Genomic DNA, 24,437 nt, shown 5'->3' with positions numbered 1-24,437 from the left:
AGGGCTGCTGCTCCTTCCACCAAGCAGTCTGTTTGGCTGTACTCCCCCTGGTAATTGGCTCATTACTGGAGATTAATGTTGGTAAACAGAAGCCGCCTCCTCTACTGCCATCTGCTCCTTCATTATCTCCCCATCCACTCCCTTTTCTGTCTCCCCAAAGCCCCAGTTCATGGCATGGCCTAGTGTCCAGGTGTGAACACAGCCCAGCAGAGGATTCTCCCGCCCCAGGTGTTGGAGAATGAGCCAGGGGACCCATGAAGTCACAGCTTGGGGAGAATGTGTAGAATATGAGCTATCAGCAGCTGGCTTTATTGGGAAAGGTGCTTTCAGGAGCTGGGTTCACCAGACACTGCTGAGTCCTGGGCTTCAGCCGAGGCCGAGGCCATAGCAGCAATTCGTGCCTCCTTCTTCTGTCGCTGTCTTTCTTCCTTTAGGCGCTTGCGTTGCTGCTTGTCTAGATCCTGTAAGAGCTCCTGGAAGCGGGCACTCCTGGGGTCCACGTGATAGCCCAGGCGTTCCTGGGCCTCAGCCTGTAACCGGGCCCTCCGCTCCTTGTCAGCCTGGATTTTCTCCCAACGTTCTCGCTTCTGCTTTCGCCAGTTGTCAATCATTTGTGGCATCTTGGCCATGCACTCTGCAATATGCTGCTCCCTGTAGGGGAGAGCAGGCAGTGAGTGAGGGCAGACCAAGGCAAATTTGAATTTCACCTGGCTGTCTACTAAACCACTCTCATGCCCTTGTCATGGATGCCCTCCATGGTTTCACATGCGTTACATGCCAGGTCCAAATTCAGGCCCAGGAACAACTTTTTTCCAGCCCTGTAAATTTGTAGGCACACTGTACACTGATAGGGTTAGGAGAGTAAAACTGAAAGAACAACTCTTATCAGCTAAGGTGGGACAGAAAGGGGCATCCTCCACTGCCGGCATGACTCTGGATATCTGACTTGACTTCTTTGGGCCTGTTTCCTAAAAGGGTCATCTTGTCCTTTCAACACTGTGAGGATAAAGTTAAATACCAGCAACACATTTCACCTGAACCCTGCACCAGAAGGGGCATCATCCAAATGTCTGGTTTGCCTCCATTTCCTCTTCAGTTAGATCACATGTGCCTCCTCCGACTCCTGCCCCACACTTCAGAGTCCATCACTACTCTCGGTTCCCATTACCCCACAGTAGCCTAGTTCCTTAGGGCATACTTGTAGGCTTTTTTTTTTTTTTTTTTTTTTTTTTTTTAAGACAGGGTCTCACTACATAGAGTAGGTTTCTATGTAGTAAGACAGGGTCTCACTACATAGAGTAGTTTTGAGGCTGGCCTCAAAACTCAGTGATCTAACTGCCTGTCTCCAGAAGGCTAGGCTTAAAGGTGTGCTCTACCAAGACCAGCTTGTGATAAAAAAGGTTTCACCTAGTAACTTGGGCTGTCCTCTAACTCAGAATCACCATTCCTGCTTCTGAACCATGTCTTGGCTCAACCCCAGGACCTTTGCAACACCTGCTCCCTCTACTGGGAACTCATGTCTTGAGATTTTCCAGTAACAATATCTGGTTATATGGGCATTTGCTTAAACGTCGTCACACAGCTGATGTGTCCTCCAGCATGCACTTTTAACGGGTGTTTTGTGTTCCTCAGGGTCCTTGGTCATCATCTCAATCTTGTCTGTTTTGTTCCCTGTTGTGTGGATCCTTAGATCCTTGTACAGAGTAACTCAGTAAAGATATATACTTGAGGCTGGTACAGACTGGTACAGACCTGTAATATCAGATATTCGGAAGGTAAAGACGGATCCTAGATTCAAGGCCAGTCTGGGCAACAGAATGAGTTCTGGTTAATGAGTCCTTGTTATGAAGAATAAAAGAAGGGCAGGCTACTGATAAAGGAAGCGGACAAGTAAAAACAAACATTAAAACTGCGGTCGAGGGACTACAAGAATTTACCTAGAAGTCTGTTTTTCAGCAAAGTTAACATGATTGTTTAACCCTACGCCACAAGGGCTCCGCACACCTCCAACGGAGGGGAGCTTCCATGGTTTGGGGGCCCTGAGGTACCTGCCCCAGCACACCCACCTGGCTTGACGCCTTGCCTCCGCGGCCTGCTGCTTCACGCGCAGCGACTCTTGCATGGTCGCTAGGCTCGGGTACCATTCTCGCTCCTCGTCCTCCAACTCGCGCAGCTGCTCTGGGGACGGCCACAGGGAGGCGGGGGCCACCCCCGAGACGGCGCCGTGCCGCCCGAACTGCTTGGCCGCATGGCGCGGCGTTAGCTGCCATCGCGGGGTCAGCAAGTTCTCCGGGTCTGGCCAGTGGGGACCGGGGCGGCGGCGCGGGGGCGGGGGCGCACGGTAGCTGCGAGACCTGGGAGCCAGGGCCACAGAGAGCCGCAGGAGGCAGCGACTGAGCATCGCGGATGCCGCCATCTTGGCTGTGGGTCCTCGCGGCGGCGGGGCTGGCTACGGCGCTGCCTGCGCGGCGGAACACCGGGGGCCTCAGGCAAGGGAGCCGAGGAACTCCGGTGTAGTCCTTACAGTGCAGGTGAACATTTAATGCAGGAGGCAGTTGTTTGTTAAGATATTACTGTATGACTGGTGGCTCACCTCTTTAATTCCAGCACTCAGGAGGCAGAGGCAGGAGGATCTCTATGAGTCCCTCGACCGCAGTTTTAATGTTTGTTTTTACTTGTCCGCTTCCTTTATCAGTAGCCTGCCCTTCTTTTATTCTTCATAACAAGGACTCATTAACCAGAACTCATTCTGTTGCCCAGACTGGCCTTGAATCTAGGATCCGTCTTTACCTTTTGAATATCTGATATTACGGGTCTGTACCAGTCCCAGCCTCAAGTATATATCTTTACCGATATTTTTTTATTTCTTTTATACATGTACAGGACTACATGTATAAAAGAAATAAAAAATAAATTTAAAAAGAAGGAAAGGATTTCTACAGTTTATTTATTGGGGGAGGGTAGTGTTGAAGTGTTGGTAATCAAGTGGAAGTCAGAGGACAACTTGGGGAAATCGGATCTCTCCTTCCACCAAGACCATCATGGGAATATTGTAATCATCCTGCCTCGTGGCAAATGCCTTTACCCTCTGAGTCTTTCCGGAGGTCATTTGGGATTTTGAAATAGAATATCATCCTGTAGCCAGGTCAGCCTAGAACTTCTTGGCATAACTCATGATGGCATCGATTTCTAAGTCAGTCTCTCCTGTACTAGGATGATCTGTAATGAACCTATTTAAGACTTAAAACTGGCCTGCTTTGTCCGGGTAGTGGTGGTGCATGTGCTTTCATTTCATAACTTGGAGGTAGAGACAGGCGGATCTTTGTGAGTTCAAGGCCAGCCTGGTCTACAAAGTGAATTCCAGAACAGCCAGGGCTGTTAAACAGAGAAACAACAAGAGGAGGAGGAGGAGGAGAAAAAAACTGGTGTGCTATTATTATTTAAATTACTGTATTTAACATTTTGGTTTTTAATTTTGAAATATTAATGCTTTAAATATGTCTGTTTTATTTTATATTTTATTTCCCTTCAAATTTGTGCTTTAAATTTTCTCTAATATATTAGATATTTCCACTTTAATATCTAGGCCCAGTTTGCCTTTTAAACCTTCTTAAAAAGGATTTAATGTGTGTGTGTGTGTGTGTGTGTGTGTGTGTGTGTGTATCTGTGCCACATGACTATGTGTGTGCCAGTGGAGGCCGAAGGAATCCTCTCAAACTGGCCTTACAAGCAATTGTCAAGGGATTTGAATACAAGAAACAAAATTCAAGTCTTCTGGAAGACAGGAAGTATTTTAAACTTTTGAGCCATTTCTCCAGCTCTGTGGATTCTAATTTGTTTGTTTTTGTGTTTTTTGAGTCTTGCTATGTAGTGCTGGCTGGTCTGGAATTCACTGTGGACCAAGCTGGCCCTCCAAGTCACAGAGTTCTGCCTGCCTCTGCCTCCCCAGTGCTGACATTAAAGATCTGAGACCACCACGTCCAGTTTGCTTTATATCTTAAACATTTATGATCCACTGTATGGGACTTGGTTATGGGACTCAGTTGACAGTGTGCTTGTCTAGTAAGCACAGATCCTTGGTTTTCCTTTCCTGCATTGCATAAGCTAGACATAGTAGTGCATACCTATAATCCTGACACTGGAGAGGTGGAGGAAAGAGGATCAGAAATTCATGGTGGCAGCTTTAACCCCAGCACTCAGGAGGAAGAGGTAGAGGATCTCTATGAGTTGGAAGCTAGCCTGAGTCTACAGAACTAGTTCTAGAACAGTCAGTGGGATACAAAGAAAACCTGTCTCAATAAAATAAAATAAAATGAGAGTGAGAGCGAGAGAGAGCAGATGAACTCGGGTTGTCCTGGGCTGCACAGCCCTGTTTCCCACCTTCCCCTTCATCTTGCTAAGATTGTCTTGTGTGCTCAGCTCCCCTTCCTACCACGGTCTCTAAGTTGCTACCATTACAGACATGCTTCACTGCACCCAGCAAGGTCTTCCTTCGGAGTGAGGTTCTTTGTTGTGTTGCTTTTGGATGTTGAGACAGTCTCATGTATCTCAGATTGGTTTCAGGTTTGCTCTGTATCTGGGCGTGTCTTATACTCTTGGCCATCCTGCCTCTACCTTTCACGTGCTTGGAATAGAACCGTGAACGCCAGGCCTGCTTTAAATTTTATTTTAAACACTTTGAATGCTCTTACTCATTTAAATTTGGGTCTGAAAATACTTATGATAATGTGTATTTGTGTGACTGTATGCCACGTGTTCAGGTATCAACCGAGCCCAGAGAGAGTGCCCAGTCCCCCTGGAACTGGAGTCAGGCGGTTGTGATCTGCTTGATGTTGCTGGGACCTGAACTCAGATCTTTTGAAAGAGCCCGAAACACTCTGAGCTTTTACTTAGGCTTTGTTATACACGTGGAATTGAGTTCATTGTCACCAGGAAACTTTTCTCACCTTGTGCTGTCCTTAAATATGCCTGAAATAAACTGGCCAGTGTCAGACTCTTGATATTTGAGCCAACATTGGCTGGTGAGTCCTGTGTTTACAGAGACCCTCACATGTATGTGTGAGCATGTGTGTGTTTGTGTGTGTGTGTGTGTGTATGTGTGTGTGTGTTAGATGTATATGGGTGCCCTTAGAGGATAAAAGAGAGAGCATCAGATCCCTGGAGCTGGAGTTTCAGGATCACTAGCACCACAGAAACTGGGCGGGATGGCTTGGACCTGTAATCCGAGCAGTCAGGAGGTAGACAGGAGGGTAAGAAGTCAAAGTTGCCAAGGTGGTTGTGATGCAGGCTTCTAATCTCAGCATTCAGGAGGCAGAGACAGGTGGAGCTCTGTGAGTTTGAGGCCAGCCTGGTCTACAGAGCTAGTTCAGGGATAGCCAAGGCTACACAAAGAAGCCCTATCTCAAGAGAGAGGAGAAAAAGGGGGTGAGGAGGAGAGAGCGGAGAGAGGTGATGATCTGTATTTGTGAATACTGTAGTGATTTCAATGTTATTTGTCATTGCCGAGTACAGCTCCTAATAATGTATCCTAGACAGTTGCTTGGTCCAGTCCGGTTTATATCAATGGATCCTTTGCAGAAGCACCATCATTCAGAGCATTAACAGCTGGGCTTACTTGTGTCAGAGTTTTACTTTCTTAATTTAGGGAGTGGGCTTGTGTGTGCAGGGTTCCTGGAGTCAGAAGAGTGTCAGATTCCCTGGGAGACTTGTGAGGTACCATATGGGCACTGGGAATAAAACCCTGCTCCTCTGGAAGAGTAGCCAGTGCTCTTAACCACTGAGCCACGCATTATACAGCCCCAATCTGTTAGTGCTATGTTTTTAAAAAGGGGGTTTCAAGGTGGGCCTATTGGCGAGTACCTTTAATCCCAGCACTAGGGAGGCAGAGGCAAGCAAATCTTTTTTTTAAGTTCAAAGCCAGCCAAAGCTAGATAGTGAAAGCCTGTGTCATCAAAACAACAACAAAAATAGGGTTTTATGTAGCCCATGCTGACTTAGTAGCCAAAATCGACCTTGAATCTTGAATGTCTGGTCCTTCTGTCTCCACCTCCCAAGTGCCACCAAGCCTGTGTCTTCTTTTTTCTTTATTTCTGGGTTGGGATGGAAGGCAGGGTCTTAAACATGCTACACAAATATTCTACCACTGATCCAGACTGTCAAGTCTACCGTGTGTGTGTGTGTGTGTGTGTGTGTGTGTGTGTGTGTGTGGTGTGTGTGTGGTGTGTGTGTGTGTGTGGTGTGTGTGTGTGTGTGTGTGGTGTGTGTGTGGTGTGTGTGTGTGTGTGTGTGTGTGGTGTGTGTGTGGTGTGGTGTGTGTGTGTGTGTGTGGTGTGGTGTGGTGTGTGTGTGGTGTGTGTGTGTATGGATTTGTCTGTATGTCTATATGTTCATACCTGAGCATATAGAGATCAGAGATCAACTTTGGGTGTCATTCCTCAGGCGCCACCACCTCTTTTTGAGATGGGGGTCTTTAATTGACCTGGAGCTCACTAAGTCAACTAGGCTGGCTGGCCAGTGAGCCCCAGGGACCTGCCTGTCTCAGCCTGCCCAGTGTTAGGGTTACAAGCATGAACTCTTGAATAATCTTGAATAAGAACAAGTGCCCTTAACCTCTAAGCCAGCTCTCCGGCCTTTTGTTTATGTATGTGCAGTTGTTTGTATGGTTATATGTGTTCATGTATGTGGAGGCTGAGTGTTGGTCTCTTTGTGTATGTCAGTGTCTGTATGGGCCAGAGGTTGATGTTGGGTGTTTCTCTGTTGCCATACATCTTTTAAAATAATAACAACAGCAACAACAATAACATTTCAGGGTGTTTTGAGACCGGTTTCTCTGTGTAGCCCTTTCTGTCCTGTAACTCACTAGGTACACAAAGCTGGCCTTGAACTTTGAGATTTACCTGTCTCTGTTTCCAGAATGTTGGGACTAAAAGTATGCATGTACTACCGCTGCCTGGCTTAAATTATTATTTTTAATACTTATTTTATGTGTATGAATGCTTTACCTGCATGTGTGTATATTTGGTACATATGTGATCCATGTTTGTGACTAGTGCCTGAAAAGGGTGTGGGATTCCTTGGATCTGGAGTTAGGGATGGTTCCGCGCTACCGTGTGGGTGCTGGGAACTGAACCCTGGTTCTCTGCAAGACCAGCAAGTGCTTTTCTGTGTCTAGCTCCCTTTGTCGTATTTTGTTTGTGTTTTGGGGATGAGGTCTTTCTATGTAGTTTTGGGTGTCCTGGAACTGGGTATGTAGCACAGGCTGCCTGCCTCTGGCCCGAGTGCTGTACTATAAGGCATGCACCACCACACCTGACTTCTTCCATCGTAGTTTTGAGGTTGGGTGTCTCAGCAAACCTAAAGCTCCCAAATATGTCTAAACTGTCTGCCAGGAAACTCCAGACTCTTGACCCAAGTACTTTACTGACTGAGCCACCTCCTTAGCCTGCCCCCCCCCCCCCGTGTGTGTGTGTGTGTGTGTGTGTGTGTGTGTGTGTATGTGTGTAAACACAATCTTCTTGAGAATTATAACACATGTTAATCTCAAACTTGAAGTCTTCCAGCCTCAGTCACTAGAGTGTTTAGATTACAGACCTGCACCACAGTATCTGGTAAAAAATATCTTTCTTTTTTTCTTTCTTTCTTTCTCTTTGGGAGTGAGGAACAGAAGAATCTCACTATGTAGCTCTGGCTGGCATAGAATTTGATATGTAGACCAGGCTTCTTGCCTCAAACTCACAGAGATCCATTAGCCGGTGCCTCTGAGTGCTGGGATTAAAGGTGTCCTCAACCATGCTCAGCAAATACATGATTTTTAAATGAAAAAAAAAAAAAAAAAAAAAAAAAAAAAAAAGCTCCTTTGAATTTTCCTTTCCACAGTCGCGTACCAGGAAATAAAGTAATAGATGAATCCATCCCATTGGTTTCTTGAATAGTGATTTGCACAGGACAAAAATAAAGCTGGGCTGCAGAGATAGCTCACTGGTTAAGGATGTGTGGTATTCTTCCAGAGTTCAGTCCCCAGCACCCAGGTAGAAAGTCTCATGACCACATGTAACTTTGGCTCTGAGGGGTACAATGACTTTCTCTGGCCTCCTGGCCTCTGAGGGTAGCTGCATACATGTGAATAAAAGCAAACCCTTAGGGAGTGTTTAAAACGTGAAGCTCAACCTTTCATTATTGTCGGAGGCCTGTGTCTGAGCAGTGGGCACTTTAGGGTTGTTTATGTTAAATGTCAGTCTCTTGCCACAGGAACAATTCCAAATGAAAATTCCAAATGCATGTCTATAAACACCCTTTTCTTTCTTTCTTTCTTTCTTTTTTTTTTTCGAGACAGGTTTCTCTGTGTAGTCCTGGCTGTCCTGGAACTCACTCTGTAGACCAGGCTGGCCTCAAACTCAGAAATCCGCCTGCCTCTTCCTCCCAAGTGCTGGGATTAAAGGCGTGCGCCACCACCACCCGGCTAAACATCCTTTTCTGTACCCCTGCAACTGACCCCTGCAAGTTGTCCTCTGGTGATCCATAACTCTGGTTCCAGGGAATCACATGACTCTGCCTCCTAGGGAATCAGGCACACACATGGTGCACAAACATAAGCAAGAGCAAAACACACACATTAAAATTTCTAAAAGTTGAAAACTCCGCTAGGCATGTGTACATGTGTGTGTGCACGAATGAGCAATAGTGTGCACATGATATGTGTGTGGGAGTGCATTACCACACACATCTGGAAGTCAGAGGACAGCTTTGTTGGGTCGGTAATAGAGAAGGGTATTGGTTCCTTAGAGTGTTGCTTGTATGTGTTTTGCTCTCTGAGCCTCCAGGGCACAGGACTCATGCATGTACCCCCACACACATAGATGCACACATGCCAGATGTAGAAGGTTCTATGCAAATATTCTACCACTGACCTACACCGAACCCTTCAGTAATTCTTGCTTTTAAGAACAAGTAATAGTTACCAAGTAATAGAGAAGGGTGTTGGTTCCTTGGAGTTGTAGTGACAGGCCTCCTTACCTGGGTGCTGGGAACTGAACTAAGGTCCTTGCAAGAGTAGCAGGTGTTCTCAACTGGCCAGACATCTCTGTAGTACCTTCAGACTTACTCCAGTTCTCTTGTACCTTCTGTGGGGGATGGCTTCCTGGTGCTTTGTGTATTCCAAAGCCCTAGGTCAGTGATTCTCAACCATCCTAATTCTGCAGCCTTTTAGACCTTTTAATACATTGTCACATGTTGTGGTGACCACCCCAACCTTTCTACTTCATAACTTTATAATTTTGCTAATCATGAATTGTGATATAAATAGTTGATATGCAGGATACCTGATATGTGATTCCCTGAAGGGGGTGTGACCCACAGCTTGAGAACAGCTGCCCTAGGTGTTCAAGCCGCTTCCATAAAGTGTCCTAGTAAAGTCAGGAGGGGAAGTGGGCACCTTTAATCCTAGTACTCAGGAGGCAGAAGCAGGATGATCTCTCTGAGTTCGAAGTCAGCCTGGTCTACATAGTGAGTTCCAGGACAGCCAGGGTTACATAAGGAGACTCTGTCTCGAGAAACGAAAAACAAAACAAACAAAGCAAAACAAAAAACCGAAAAACTAACCCCTCCCCCCCCCCAAAAAAAAATCATAGAAGGCAGAAAACCTAATGTATGGTGTTAGGTTTAAATTAAACACTTGCATTATCAGATTACAAAGTCCTCAGACTGGGGTTGGTTGAATCCTTGAAATCACTATTTGTGGGTACAGAAGACCAGCTGAGTAGCTGCAAGATATTGGGGGACTCTGCCTGAGAAGTTTGGAAACTTGTGTGAAGCCCCGGGCTACAGTGAGAAGGGGGAAAGGATGGGTAGGCGATGTTGAGATGATGGACGTTCCCGTGAAGGATGCGGTGGGACTTGGAAAGGTCTTTAGATTGCTCCGGAAGGGAGATGGGAACCTTGGAGGGTGTAAGCAGAGGGCCTTGACCTAACTGAAGTGCTCTCAGGTACCTGCTGGCAGCTTCGAGGAGCAGAGGAGAAAGTGGGAGGTGAGGTGAGCGCTCATCCAGAATGAAGAAGTGAGGTGAAAGTGCAAAGTGGGGGGTTCTGGCAAAGAAAGGGTCAAGGCCACCGCAAAGTTTGGAGCGAACTGCAGCCTTTGGCAGGATGGAACTGGTGTTGGCTGAAGGACATCAGAAAGGATGATTGGGGAACAACAGGCTTGGAAACTGGTGTCCAGGGTTTGACGGCCACGCAGTCCCGCGAGCGGCCGCCAGATGGCGAACGCGCCGCGGGAAAGACCCAGGCCATAGCTTCTCACGCTCCTGTAGCCCAGTCTTGCTCCTCCTCACCTGGGTGTGAGATGCACAGACAAGGGCTGGGTCGGACCCCCCCAGGCGCCTCGAGGGCCCAAAGCCTGGGATGCAATCTCACATCCTTTGTGTACTTCCCACCACTCGGTTCCCATCGCCTGTATCAGCATCTCAGGTCTTTGCAAAAGTGTCACCTTCTCGGGAGAGAGGGGTCTTCCCTGACAGCCCAGGTATCAGAAACCCATACCTTGACCACTCTAAAATTCATTTCATTTTATTGTTTTTTTAAAATAACCTTTGAAACATGATCACTCTTTAAACTTTTAAACTCCTGATCCTCCTGCCTCCTCTGCTTATGTGCTGGGGTGACAGAAGAGGGAGTTGTGGCCCATCCCTGTAATCTCTGTTCTCAGGACACTGAGGTGGAAGAAGCTCAAGATAATGGCCAGTCTGGGCTACATAAGAAGGAGGTCTTGTCTCAACCCCACCCAATAAGACAATAGTAGCAGTCAGGTTAATTCACTGTTGTTTGGGTGCAGGTTGCAGAGCTCCTGTTTATAATTCATAAAGGTTCCCTCCTCAGAACAGGAAAAAAAAGTGATGGGTTCATGAGACAAATGAGCGTCAACATGTGTGTTTCAGGTCTCTGAGTCCTCAATGCAACCTCTGAGGTTGTATCTGATGCTGTTGCCACATCCTATCACAGAAGAGGATGAAGCCCAGGGTAGTCCGTGGTCAGCCAAGAAACTGCAAGGCAGAACTGAAGGGTGTGATGTCACTAAGTGGATGAACGGGGGTCTGAGGATTCAAAAGACCCCTTAGCTGCTGTCCTCTGGACTTGCCTTCCTTGATTCGCATGGTCCCTATGGAGCAGGCTCAGCCCTGAGAGCCCCCTGGGACTCTCAGCAGGCTGGGAGGAGCTGTGGGATTGGCCAGGTCAGCTTCCCTTCCTTCCCTGCTGGGAGCTCCCAGAAACACCTCTCAGGCTTCTCAGGAGGGGACAGTGGTAAATAGCAGATGTCTGAGGGCCCAGACTTCACACGACAGACAGCAGGGTCCACTCCACAGGACCCTGAGCCCATCCCAAGACAGACAGACGACTGAACAGCCAAGTGATGCTCTGTAGCCAGTTAACCACACTGCTGGGTCTGCTCACTGGGGCCTGGCTGCCCACAGGCTCAGGGAGGCCGGGGGCCCCAGCTACTCCTACTCAGTCCTGGACTGCTACCAATGAAAGCTGGGCTCTGGATCCCCTGGTGCCCATCTCTGCCCTGGGTAGCTGGAAGGCCTTCCTGGGTCTGCAAAACAAACAGCGGGGGACAGGTGAGCTGCAGGGAGGGCCGAGTGAGGCTTCTGGTATGTCTTTGCCTTTGGCTCCTCAGGAAGTGCTTCAGGAGACCTGTAAGGCTCTGCCCTTTGTTCAGGTGAGTCTGTGGTGGTAGTGGTGGTTGTATCTGTGGTAGTGGTGCTGGCATCTGTGGTGGTGGCTGTGGTGTTGTCTTTGGTGATGGTGAGATCTGTTGAGGTAGCAGTGGTGGGGGGGTTACTCTCAGCAGTGTTCAGAGCACAGGTCATATGACCAGGCAGGTTTGCAATCAAGTCTCAAGTCCTAAATCTTCCATCTAAATGTCTACGAACTTCAGGCTTCCTCCTTACCAAATAGGGCAAATGGTTTCCCCTGTGTGCCGCTGTGATTGCCTTTGTTTTAATTTCTCAAGTCTCGGGTTTTCTTTTTTTGTTGTTTGTTTTTTTTTTTTGGGGGGGGAGGGTTGTTTTGTTTTGATTTTTTAGAGACATGGACTCCTGTAGCCCAAGCTGACTTCTACTTAAGGCTGGGCTTATGTAGTGCAGGCTCAAACTATGTAGCTAAAAATGATTTTAAGGTTCCACTCCTCCCAGCCTGGTCTACAGAGTTCCAGGGCAGTCAGGGTGTCACAGAGAATCTTTGTCTGGAAAACCAAAAACAAACAAAGAAACACAGCAACAACAAAAGATTCCACTTCTGACCTCACTGCAAAAGTGCAGGCAGGCATGCACTTCTGACGTCACCGCGTATGCACAGGCAGGCATGCGTGTGCTGCCACTCCTGGTTTAAGGAACCTAGGGCTTCAGGAATGTCAGGTAAGCTCTACCAACTAACTAAACCACATCTCCAGCCGCTGGCTCTGTTTTCCTATTTAGCAGCCAGGAAGAGGCTGTTGACAAATCCATGTCCTTGTTTCCCTCCAATCGCCCGTGACTCTGACCGTACTCTAAACAAAAGTCCCAGTTCTCAAGCCCACAAGGGTCTACATTCTTTGACCTCCCTGATTTGGGCTCCTCCCACTCATCCCTTCACCCCTGGCACATGACATGCTTTCTTGTGGTGTGTGTGTGTGTGTGTGTGTGTGTGTGTGTGTGTGTGTGTGTTTAGAGAGGGTTTTGCTATGGAGCCTGAATCTGTACTGGACTATGTACCACAGACTGCCCTCTAACTCAGTGATTCTGCTGGGATCATAGGTGTGAGTCACCACACCCATCTTGGAGCAGAGGTGTCTGTCTGTCTGTCTGTCTGTCCTTTGTTGTTTTAGCTAAAGTCTTATGTAGCTTGGGGCTGCCTAAAAACTTCAGATCTTCTTGTGTTTGCCTCCTGAATGCTGGGATTATATGTATGAACCATCAGCCCAGTTTATGTGGTGTTGGAGCTGGAACCCAGGACCTCAAGCCCTAGACAAGTGCTCTACATCCTGGGCTACATCCCCATTTCAGGGCAGAGGTTATCTGACTTTTTTTTCCTTCTAATATTCTTGTCCCCAAATCCTACAGCAGGGATAGGCATAGAGTGGACATATAGCATTTGTTGAATGAATCAACAAATGAATGAATGACTAGCAGCATATGCTTCTCACCGGCTATAGGACAGCTTGAACAAGAAATGATTTCATAAAAAAAAAAAGGAACACTTTCATATCTGCAATCAGTTAATGTTTCAAAGGGGCTTTGGGAAATCTTTAGTGCTGAGTTCAAACCCTGCTTTGTTGTTGGTGTCTGTAGCTTGCCTTCTCCAACCCTTTCCTCATGCCCATAAAATGTAGGTAATACCATGGGTTCACATAGAGTGCTTCTCAGCCGTGCACAGTAGGGCATCAGTCCCTGAAAAGCCATGGCTTGGTATTTGCCTATCAAACCTGGGAATTTAGAAGACCAGAATTGACCTATCTGGCCCCAAATATATTTTTTTACCTTTCAAGATAGGTCTAACCAAATAGCCCAGGCTGGTCTGGAACTTGTGATCCCCAGTTTCTGAGTCTTTGGGTCACACACATCACCAGGCCCACTCCACATTCTTATTTGCTACCTACCAGTGGCTGACCTAGCAGAATGAAGCTTGGCTTGGAGTCCAGCTCACTGCTGAGCCTGGAGCTGTACAGGCCCTGAATGGCACAAGATGCTGTAGGCTGGCAGCCTCCCTGCAGCTATGTAGCCTCACAGGCAGCTCCAAGCCTCAGTTTCCTTGTTTGGAAATAGGACATATTAGTACTGGCCTCATCATTCCCAGGGGAGACAGAACAAGTCTGGGTTTATCAGGGGCCAGCATGGAGAGCAGGGATGGTCTCCTTCTTTAATGCCAGAGCCAGGAGTGGAACCAGGGCTGTGGGCGTGTACAATGTAGCATGTTGGAGGCTGAGGCAGAAGAACAAGGAACTCAAGACCAATTTCTGCTGAGTAAGGAGCTTGAGGCCTGCCTGGGCTATATGAAGCCTATCTCACTACAAACGAAAAAATGCAAAGGTTTCAAGTGGTTTCTTTTTTTTTTCTTTTTTAACATTTTCTTTATTATTCTGAGCATGGTGATACACATCTTTAGTTCCAGCACTTAAGAAGGTTCTCTGGGAGTTTCAAGCCAGCCTGGTCTACACAGCAAGTTCTGTCTAGCTAGGGCTACATAGTAAGACCCTGTCTCAAAAAAATATAATAATACTTACATTTTAATTAATTTATTGTTTTTTGTTTTGTTTTTGAGACAGGGTTTCTTTGTGTAACAGCCTTGGTTATGCTAGAACCAACTTTGTAGTCTAGGCTGGCCTGGAACTCAGAGATCTGTCTGCCTCTGCCTCTGGAGGGCGGGGATTAAAGACATGCACCACCATGCCTGGTCCAAATGTATTTATCTGTATTTTGTGTACTTTGGTGTTTTGCCTGCACATATGGTTGTGTGAAGGTATTGGATCCTGGAATTAAAGTTGTGAGCTGCCATGTAGGTGCCAGGAACTGACCCTGGGTCCTCTGGAGGAGCAGTTAATGCTCTTGACTGAGTGTTCTTTTTTTTTTTTTTTTTTTTTTTTGGGGGGGGGGTTCAAGACAGGGTTTCTCTGTATAGCCTTGGCTGTCCTGGAACTCACTCTGTAGACCAGGCTGGCCTCGAACTCAGAAATCCGCCTGCCTCTGCCTCCCAAGTGCTGGGATTAAAGGCGTGCGCCACCACCGCCCGGCTTTGAGTGTTCTTAACATGCGTGCATGCATGCATTTGCCAAGCCATCTCTCTGGTCCCTATATTATTATTTTTTGGTTTTTCAAGACAAGGTTTCTCTGCAACCCGCAACTCACTCTGTAGACCAGGCTGGCCTCTAGCCCAGAGATCCACCTGCCTCTGCCTCCCAAGTGCTTGGATTAAAAGCGTGCGCCACCACCGCCAAGTAATTACATGTATCTATGGGTACGTGAGTTTGTGTGTGTGCAGAGATGTTCCCTGGTCCAAGTGTGGAGGGCAGAGGATAACTTGTAGAAGAAGTGCCTTTGCCTACTCAGCTACCTTGTTGACCCATCTGTGGGGTGTGTGTGTGTGTGTGTGTGTGTGTGTGTGTGTGTGTGTGTGTTTAGAAACGGTTCAGCAGGTAAAGGCACTTGTCAGCAAGCCTGACAATCTGAGTTTGACTCCTGAAACTCACATGGTGGAAGGAGAGACCTGACTCCCACAGTTGCCCTTTGGCTTCCACATGGGTCTCTTGGCATACAACCCCCCCAACCTGTGACAAATTAATTTAAAGAAATAAAAAAGATAGGACTTCACATTATAGCTCACCCTGGCATAGAGCTGACTGTGCAGCCAAGGGTGGTCTCAAACTCATGGTGATTCTCCTGCTTCAGTCTCCCAAACATTCAGTCTCCTATACCCAGATTTTAAAAAAATAAAATATTTTAAGGTGTATGTTTTGTCTGCTGTATGTATACCTGGTGTGTGTGCCTACTGCAAAGTCAGAAGATGGTGTCAGATCCCCTAGAGCTGGAGTCATGGACAGTTGTGAGCTGCAAGGTTGGAACAGAGCCCAGGTTCTCTGCAACAGCAAGCAGTGCTCCCAACTGATGAGCCATTTCTAGCCCCCCACCCTTATTTTGATATTTTTTGTGGTGCTGGGAATGCAACCTGAGCCTCACATGCGCTCTGTGCCTGAGCTACGTCCCAGCTCTATTTTCCCATTTATTTTGACACAGGGTCTCGGTAAGTTTCCTACATGGGCTTTGATCTTGAGATCCCCTTATCTTGGCCTCTGGACTGGTTGTGATGTACGTGTCTGCAACACCAGACCCAGCCTTCTGGTGTAATCTGGATGATTTTGTTTGGGAGTGTGTGTATAAGCACGTGTGTGTGGTAAGGACAGGGGTAGGTGTTCAGTGTCCTCAACTACTCTTTTCCTTCTTAAAAATAATTACATTGTCAGGCAATTCAAAGGTGGCCCATGCTTTTAATCCCAGCACTCGGGAGGCAAAGGCAGGCAGACCTCTGAGTTCAAGGCCATCTGGTCCATAGATAGAACATAGAACAGCCAGGGCAACAGAGAAGCCCTGTCTTGAAATAAACAATAAACAAACAAGTAAATAAAATTAATTCTATGGGTGTTTTGCATGTATGCTGTGTCCTACACACACACACACACACACACACACACACACACACACACACACACACGTAGTCCCCAAAAGAAGGTGTCAGATCCTCTGAAATGGAGGAAGTTGTGAGTCCCCCTGTGGGTGCTGGGAATTGGACCCAGGAACTCACTGAACTGGGAGCTTATCAATTCAGCTAGGCTGGGTTGGCCAGCAAGCCCCAGGCAACCTCTTGTCGTCACCTTCTCAGGGTTGAGATTGCAGGCATGTGTCCCATTTTATGTGAGCGCTGGGGATCTGAACTCGAGGCTTCATGCTTGGACCACATCATGACTCTCACCAGCCTTGGATTTGGAAGATTTTATGCAAGCAAGAGTGTAGAAAGGTCAAGTAAGTTGCTGCAGGCCACACAGCTAGGAGGGGAGTCAGAAATGAAACCCAGGCCATCGGCCTTAAGCCTTCAGCATCTGCATCTTTCCTTCCGGGTAGAAGTGGATGATAATCATTCTCATTCCTCTAGACTCCACGGTGCTGACTGTCCCCCTGTCTCTGTTTGCAGGTGATCTCTAGGCCTGGTTGCACAGCTGCCCGGGTCCTGAATCATCTCTGTTTTGGCCGCTGTTCCTCCTTCTACATCCCCAGCTCGGATCCCTCCGCTGTAATCCTCTGTAACAGCTGTGTGCCGGCTCTAAAGCGCTGGACATCGGTGGCGCTGTGGTGTGGAGCTGGCCAATCAGTCTCCCCTCGCCGGGTGAGGATTTCCACCGTATTGGTCCAGAAGTGTCACTGCCACCCGAAGCTATGAGCTGAGCATCCTAGAAGAATGCGCAGGACAGTTACCTTGGAAAGAAGCAGGAGACGCAATAGGAAGACGTGACCTAAATGATGTGCATCAGGTCAAGAGAGCGGGGCTGGAAGGACAGGTGGACAGGGCCAGAAGGTCTTCATCTCGCTCCCAGAATACTAGACATGGTTCCCCAGTCATGGGTTTAGACCACTAATAGTCATAGAATGTGGGGCTGAGGTGTAACTCGGCGGGAGAGGGCTTGCCTATCATGCATGAAGCCCTGGTTCTATCCTTATGAGATATGTGGAGAAAAAAAAAAAAAAAAAAAAGGTGTAGCTATACTGTGTGATTAGCCCTGTGTGGAACATTCACGACACAATCACCAACTCACGTCGCCCTCAGAAATCAATCCTCAGCAGTCCCGCAAGGTAGAATTTCACATGGGTCATTTTACAGACGAGGAAACCGAAGCTATTGAGACACTGTCACTTTTGGGGAGGGGAGAATTAGGGAGAGGGCTTGAAACACAGCCTTTACGCACGCGCAGCACAGCTCCCTGCGAGCTCCTCCTCCACTAGCCTAAGGTTCCGCTCTTAGCCACTAGGTGGCGCCGCGTCTCAGTGTCCAAGACAGACACTCCAACTGCTATGACAGCACCACCCAAACCCGGACACTGAGCAGAGATGACCCTGTTCTAGGGACACCAGAATAACAGCAGCAGCAGCAACAACAACAACAACAAAACTATGGCAGGCAAGCGGGAAGCAGCTGCTGGGAAAACCTGGCCCCAACCAGAGGCAACCCCGCGTGTGCGCAGCTGCCTCTGTCGTTGATAGCTGGGGTTTCCCTTATTGCCCCACCCGAGTCCCCGCAGCAGCCTCATGCCCAGCCTGGCATTCTATGAGAACCATAAAGGTTAGCCAAGTCCAGCTGTGCGTGCTTCTTTCTGACTAGGGTTTCCTGGGTAGGGGGCCTCCCTCTTCAGTTGGGGGGCAGGGTGTGAGGCAGCCAGGCAGCCTAGCTCTGGGCGGCTGGAAACAGGGCTCTGGCAGATGGGCCCGTCTGGCAGAGACTCAGAGACATGTGGCAGCGTCGCCTCCGAATGCCCCCCCAGTGCCGGGTGGAGGGAGCTGGTCAAGCGACCCCCCTCCCTGGCCCTCTTCCTGCCTCAGGAAGGAAGGCTCCAGGTGAGGGGGAACAGGAGGGCCCCCCACAAGGAAACAGATGGGACAGCACGGCGTGGGAGCTTCGACCCCTGACCTTACAGGCCTGAACAGGGGTGGGAACCTGCCTGGCTGCCAGCTCCCAAGACTGTCCTAGAGGGAGGGTCATGGAGCCCTGGGGGGCCGGGGAAAGCGCCCTCCTGCCACTGTCCCTAGAGCTTGGTGGCAAACCTCATGCAGTCTGAGCTGGCAACTCAACCCAGGCACCCTTTTTCTGGCGGGCACAAGATGCTTGCATCCCTCCACCTCAGCTGTGCCCACCTCCTGCCAGCCTGGAGAGCCAGCTGGGAACCTTGGTGCCAGGGGGGGGCAGAGTCACTGCGCCCTCCCAGGCAGTGCCAGTCGGCCCCCGCTGCTGCCCCCCAGGCCCAGTAATGGGTGGGTAATGAGTGCAGGGGGAGTGGGGGGGAGGGGAAGGGAGGCAGGTGCCACAGGCTCTGGCACCGGGGGCCGCTAATCAGGTTTGCCAACGCCATCTGTCATCGTGCGAGCATCTGGGGCTCAAGGTGACCCTGTCACCCTCAGTTACAATTATGAGTTTGGCATCTGTATTAAAGCTCGCCAGCCAGCCAGGCAGGGGAGGGCTGGGGCGGATAAGGGGGTGCACGGTGAGCCCCATCCCTGGGGTCTGGTTCCCAGGGGCTGTGTAGCTGCCAAGGCATGAAGCTTCTCTGCACTGTGTGTGCGTGTACATGTGCGTGTTACCGTGCGTGTGTATGTGTGTTCTCACACAATATGAGTCTCACACACTCATCTCAGTCTCCTTTACTGTTCTTCTCTAGTGTGTCTGGGCACAGGATTGGGAATTTCAGGGTTTGTTTCTGTGTGGTGGCTGTGTGTCTGAGGGTTTGGTGGGAGTGGAAGAAGGGGATGACTCTGGGTACCCAGGTAAGCATGTCTATGTATGCTAAGAGAGAAATGGTCCACGGTGAGGCCAGTCCCTGGGGTCTGGTTCCCAGGGGCTGTGTAGCTGCCAAGGCATGAAGCTTCTCTGCACTCGTCTCTTGTCTTTGGATGATGGTGTGTGATAAGGTGTGAGTTCTTGTAGTGTGTGTGATTGTGGGTGTGCATCAGAGGGCATCAGTGCCAAAGCTCTTACAGTTATAGACTGTATTGTGGTGGAGGTATGGCTCTACCACCTGTGTGAGACCATTTCAGTGTGTGTGTGTGTGTGTGTGTGTGTGTGTGTGTGTGTGTGTGTGTAGAAGCAGCAGCTGGCAGAGGCTGTATTCACCCCAGATTCTCTCCTGCCTCTTCAGTCTGCCTGCTCTTACCAGCCCAGCTCTGATCCAGAGAGTTCTAACAAAGACCCAGGACTCCTAGATGTTGCAGGCATGTTTTGGGGTTCTCTGTTTTGGGGAGCTCAAAATTCCAATTTTGAACAATGGAATCTAGACTTTTTGGATTCTGGATTCTGGAATGTGAATCTGAGTTTAAGATTCTGGGTCCTACATTCTTGGATCTGATTTTCTACATCTCAGAATTTTTGGAGTCTAGGGTCTTTTCTTTTTTCTGATGCTGGAGATGAAACAGGCACATGAAAGTTCTCTTGCCCAGCTCTGACCCCAGAATCTCAATGGGAACTCTAAGCAGCTGCCGTACTGCTCAGCCTGACCCCCAGAACCTATGCTGTGATTATGAGTTGGAGGACATGGATTACATAGGCTGAGTTCTGGGTGTGGGTTCTTACTTCTGGGTTCTTACCTCTGCACGCTCATCCTGGACCTCTCTCTGCCTGGGGTTTCTAGAATTAAGCCTTCAACCACAACCCCAAATGATAGGTGTAAAGATGCCATTTAACCACAAGGGGTCGCCCTTGGTCTAGATTTCGGCTGGACTGACCTAGCTGTGGGGCTACAAGTATGACCCAACTTTTTGAGGGGGACTGGCAGTAACTTTCTTATGCTTCTTTCCATCCGAAATCTCACCTGACGACTGATGCCTCTCAGCTCTCACAGCTCAAATCTGGATAGTGAGCCCACTGCCTCCACAGTCCTATAAAAGGGACTCTTGGACAGACAGGGTGTACGCTGTTGAACATTTGAAAAAGATATGGATGGCCCCTTGTGACAGCAATCCCTGTAACCTCTCAAGTGTTGTTTTGTTGGTTTTTGAGACAGTTTCTATGTAGTCCTGGCTATCTTTGAACTCATTGTGTAGACCAGTCTTGCCTTGAGCTCACAGAGATCTACCTGCTCCTACCTTCAGAGACCTGGGCTTAAAGATGTAAGCCACCACGCCTTGGCTACAAGGTGTGCGATTTTATCTGATCATTGGATGATTCCAGCAAGGTCCAATGTGTTCTCTAGGACTGTCTGTGAGGCATTACTCTGACATGGGATAGGAGTCCCTGTGCTGTGTCATGTGTGTCTACAGTGGCCCCGGCTATGCCTGTAAGCCCTGTAAGGCATGCTGGAGTGTCAAGAGCAGTATATGGAAAGGCTGTGCCTCTGTATAAATGATTTCTTTTTAGCAGGACAAGGGGGACATTCTGGGAGTATCAGGTTGAGCCAGTGGATAGGCCACAGGGCAGTGGGGACTAGAGACTTGGGGCAGGAATCAGCATGGAATCTCTGAGCCTCTCTCGGGAGATTCCCTGTGTCTGGATACATCTGTCAACCCATAAGTAGACCCACCAGTCTCTCTCTGAACCTGGATTCCTCTAACTTGGGGTCCTGTGCCTGCCTCATCCTGTTGCCAGACACATCAAGGAGCACAACGAGCCCCCCTGAGTCCTGATGCTTTCCTGTTCAAACCTGTTCTCTTGCATCTCTCTCCCTCACTGTCTCTGCCCCTCTGAAGTTCCTCTCGCCTCTTCATCCCTTCCTCTCAGATTCTAAACACTCTGCTTTCCCCATCCACGTCTGTCTCTCCCACTGTCCCCTTCTCTAGTATACACATGGATGTACTTGTGTGCACGTGTGTGTGTGTGTGTGCACGTGCTGTGCGTGGGGGCCAGAGGTTGTCTTCCTCAACTGTTCTCTGTTTCTTCCCTTTTTAGACTGGTGTGGCTTCATAGCCTTCTCTGACCTGAGACTCACTGTGTTGACCTGGTTGGCCTGGATTTACAAAACTCTTCCTGCCTGTATTGGGACTAAAGGTGTTCACCACCACACCCAGTTTCTACTTTTTTCCTTTTCTTTTTTTCTTTCTTTCTTTCTTCCTCTTCCTCCTATTCTTCCTCCTCTTCTTCTTCCTCCTCTTCCTCCTCTTCCTCCTCTTCCTCCTCTTCCTCCTCTTCCTCCTCTTCTTTTTTTGAGGCAGGGTCAGGCTGGTCAGCATCCCCCTGAGTTCACCTGCCTCCACTCCCCTAGAATTAGGACTAGAGCCCGTGCTACATGCCTGCCAGGTTTTTTACATGGGTGTTAGGAAGCCAAACTCAGGTCCTCCACCTCAGCTGTTCCTCCCCGACCCCTCCTCCCTTTTTTAAGAGCAGGGTCCTGATATGTAACTGACACTAGCCTCAAACTCAAAAGCCTCAGCCACTGCAGGATTTACACGTGTCACCGAGTTGGTCTGTTCTCTCTTGTTTGTTTTCGAGACAGGGTTTCCTGGAACTCACTCTGTAGACCAGGCTGGCCTCGAACTCAGAAATCCGCCTGCCTCTGCCTCCCAAGTGCTGGGATTAAAGGCGTGCGCCACCACTGCCCGGCCCCTTTCCCTTATAAGACCACTCCACTCCGCCTTCTCTTGTCGGTGTCTCCCATCCCCAAATCTTGTTAATCTCTGTCCACCTTTTCCTATCTTTAACTCCACATTTCTCCCTTTATCACTGTCTCTCCATATTCGTTTCACTCCTCCTTGCAGTCTTTCCTTCTCTCCATCTAGGCCAGCCCGGGTGGGTCCGGGTGGGTCCGGGACAGCCCAGCCGGGGCGCCGCGGTGAACAATGCGGCATTCAGGAGGCCGGCCGGCACCATGGCAACGCGCCCGCCCCGCCCTCCCCGCGCGCGGGCCGCGCGTGCCAAGAGGGTGCCATGGTTACATCAGGCGCGTGCCCACCCCGCGCGCCGCCGCGGCCCCGCACGATTTTACAGGACTGGGCCAGAAGGGGGCGCCCGGTCTTAGCCTCTGTCTGGAGTCAGGAGGGGTTGCCATCTTCAGAAAGTCCTTTTAGCTCTCAGTACCTTGGTTTTCCCATCTATAAAGTTCAGGGTGGGGGAGGGGAAAGACATGGCGAGGAAGAGGGAGTTGGGGAGAAGGAGGGAAGGAGGGAGGGAGAGAGGGAGAGAGTGGAGGGCTTTGGGAGATCGTCCTATATTATGTTTTTGTATTTGATAGTGGGACTGTATGTATTCGTGCAAAATTGTGCCCCAGTACTTGAACACTTGTGTGTTCTACAAGAAGTTGTTGGGGGAGGGAACATGGTGGAAAGGAGAACCCGAACCCGTTTCCACAAGTTGTCCTCTGATCTCCACAGCCTTGTCACCACAAGCAGATGACTAGACACAAGTATAGAGAAATAAATAAGTGTAATAAAATATAAAAAGTTGAATGTGGGTGGCTAAAGTATGGAGCTTGCTTAGTGTGCTTGAGGCCTTGGGTTTGATCTCAGCACCACACACGAAAAGTTGCTGGTTGTTACTTTCAGGTCACTATGTTTATGAATTTGGAAATTGTGTGTGTGTGTGTGTGTGTGCACTTCTGCCTATGTTGGTGAGTGTTGGGGACATAATGGTGTGCCTGCAGTCATATGACTGGGTGCCCATGTAGTATGCCTATGTATGTGGTAGGTCTCTGAAGTTGGGGTGCTGTTGTAAGTTCGCATTGCTGATTGCTATGCTTGGTGTGTGCTGATGAATAGCTAGCTGTGTGACTTGGAGTTTGTGTCTGGGGCCGTGTTCTCAAACTCATTTCATGTATACTTATGTGGAAATGGGTGTGGCTTCCAAGGGCTACAGAGTTCTGGTAGAACACCCCCCCCCCCTCACCTGAGTGCCTCCAGGCACAGAAGGGGGTGCCCAGCTGCCTGGGACCTTGGACTCCCTACAGGTTCAGGAGAGCCCCAGTTGATGAATATTCATGAGGTGGGGGGGGCTGGCACCTACTGACAACAGCTGCGCTTCCATTAGTCAGTTCCTACTCTGCTTGCTTTTAGTAGGAAAAGGGATTTCAGTCTCAGTCTGTCCCTTTCTCCAAGACTCAGGTCTGGGGAATCCTGAGGACAATCACGGGCTGTGTCAGCATGTCAACAAATGTCCCAACAGCTTGTTGGGATGGCTAAGAGGCTGTCTAAATGTTGTGACGGGTTCTGAGGAGGGTGATTGTTGTATGACAGGGTGTCCGTGTGGCTGTGGTGTGCCATTATCCAGTTTCATTGTAGTACTGTCCAGACTGTGGTACCATGGGACAATGTGATCGAAAGGAGTATCTGCCTCTGGCAAAAGGACTGAGCAGTGTGGCCTGTAACTTACTGGCCGTCAGCTCCTCAACACTGTGCCTGCAAGGTTGTCATCGGGGCCACCTTGATCTGAGGACAGCTGTGAGCTCTGCCCTGGGAGAGCAAGGATTGGACCTGCTCCTCTTAACTGTGACTGATGGGGGTAGCAACTCTGTGTAGCCACATGGCTAGGACAGCTGCAAGGACATGCAGACTGAGCGTGTCAGAGTGACATTGATACAGTGTAAGGTCAGATTGTCAAGGCAACCGAGAGGATGTGTGAGATTGTGGGGCTGATGACACATGTCACTGGGTGTGGTGGCATTTCTGTATGTGATAGGGTGGCTGACGTTATGACAGGCTATGTAGTTGTGCTGGTGACACTGTGGTGGTGACTGTAGCTATGTGGAGTTGAAAGTGTGACAGCAAATGCCCTTAATGACAGGAACCAGAAAGCCATGACTGTCCAACTCCTACCCCCAGGCTTCCCAAGGAACTGAAGGTATTTTATGGGGCATACAAAAGAGGGGTTCACACTGACATTTCTTGAGATGTGGACATCAGCTAGGCACAGGACCTTTATTCCTTTATCTCTCCCCCCTGACTGGTTTAAGGAGAAGCTTCTAGAAGCAGCAGAGAAAAAGTAGGATTCTGGCTGTAGTTAGCTGGGCCTACAGGCCTCGGATCCAACAAGTGTGTGTGGCTCAGACATCCAGACATCGTGGCCTTACACTCTGAGCCAATTGACTGCTGCTGCTGGCTGCCCTGGAGGTGGCACAGAGGCTCCATTCAGGATCAGGGACCAGGTTACCAGGATGGGCAGGTCTCTGACCAGCTGCAAATGAAACATTTCCCTAACCTGGCATGAGCACTGGCTCCAGCAGGCCCTGGCCAGGC

General features: G+C 49.1%; 2 protein-coding genes and 1 long non-coding RNA gene across 3 annotated transcripts; 1 reads left to right on the top strand and 2 right to left on the bottom strand.

Moving 5' to 3' along the window:
- Positions 1-279: 279 nt before the first annotated feature.
- On the bottom strand, positions 280-2,428 carry Gadd45gip1 (GADD45G interacting protein 1). Its single transcript, XM_034522426.2, has 2 exons — positions 2,067-2,428; positions 280-651 (listed from the first exon to the last, which is right to left on the bottom strand). Exons 1-2 carry the CDS (start codon positions 2,414-2,416, stop codon positions 327-329), a joined length of 675 nt encoding a protein of 224 aa, XP_034378317.1. The 5' UTR covers positions 2,417-2,428; the 3' UTR covers positions 280-326.
- Dand5 (DAN domain BMP antagonist family member 5) lies at positions 2,394-17,867 on the top strand. Its single transcript, XM_076915530.1, has 3 exons — positions 2,394-2,531; positions 10,929-11,710; positions 16,711-17,867. Exons 2-3 carry the CDS (start codon positions 11,402-11,404, stop codon positions 16,954-16,956), a joined length of 555 nt encoding a protein of 184 aa, XP_076771645.1. The 5' UTR covers positions 2,394-2,531; positions 10,929-11,401; the 3' UTR covers positions 16,957-17,867.
- On the bottom strand, positions 16,708-22,047 carry LOC143434927 (uncharacterized). Its single transcript, XR_013104794.1, has 2 exons — positions 21,896-22,047; positions 16,708-16,966 (listed from the first exon to the last, which is right to left on the bottom strand). It is a non-coding gene; the product is annotated as an uncharacterized LOC143434927 (long non-coding RNA).
- Between the last annotated feature and the right edge of the window lie 2,390 nt (positions 22,048-24,437).

Source organism: Arvicanthis niloticus, chromosome 18 (genome assembly GCF_011762505.2).
Source record: "Arvicanthis niloticus isolate mArvNil1 chromosome 18, mArvNil1.pat.X, whole genome shotgun sequence".
NCBI classification, from domain to species: Eukaryota; Metazoa; Chordata; class Mammalia; order Rodentia; family Muridae; genus Arvicanthis; species Arvicanthis niloticus.
Note: the sequence above shows the minus strand (reverse complement) of the source record. Positions and strands in the feature narration are given on the sequence as shown.

Excerpts from the sequence above, each read along its gene's own strand:
- Gadd45gip1 (XM_034522426.2), bottom strand. The coding sequence starts at position 2,416 with ATGGCGGCATCCGCGATGCTCAGTCGCTGCCTCCTGCGGCTCTCTGTG. Across the intron at positions 652-2,066 it reads GAGGCAAGGCGTCAAGCCAG|GGAGCAGCATATTGCAGAGT; the intron begins GTGGGTGTGCTG and ends TCTCCCCTACAG.
- Dand5 (XM_076915530.1), top strand. The coding sequence starts at position 11,402 with ATGCTCTGTAGCCAGTTAACCACACTGCTGGGTCTGCTCACTGGGGCC. Across the intron at positions 11,711-16,710 it reads AGGCTCTGCCCTTTGTTCAG|GTGATCTCTAGGCCTGGTTG; the intron begins GTGAGTCTGTGG and ends CTCTGTTTGCAG.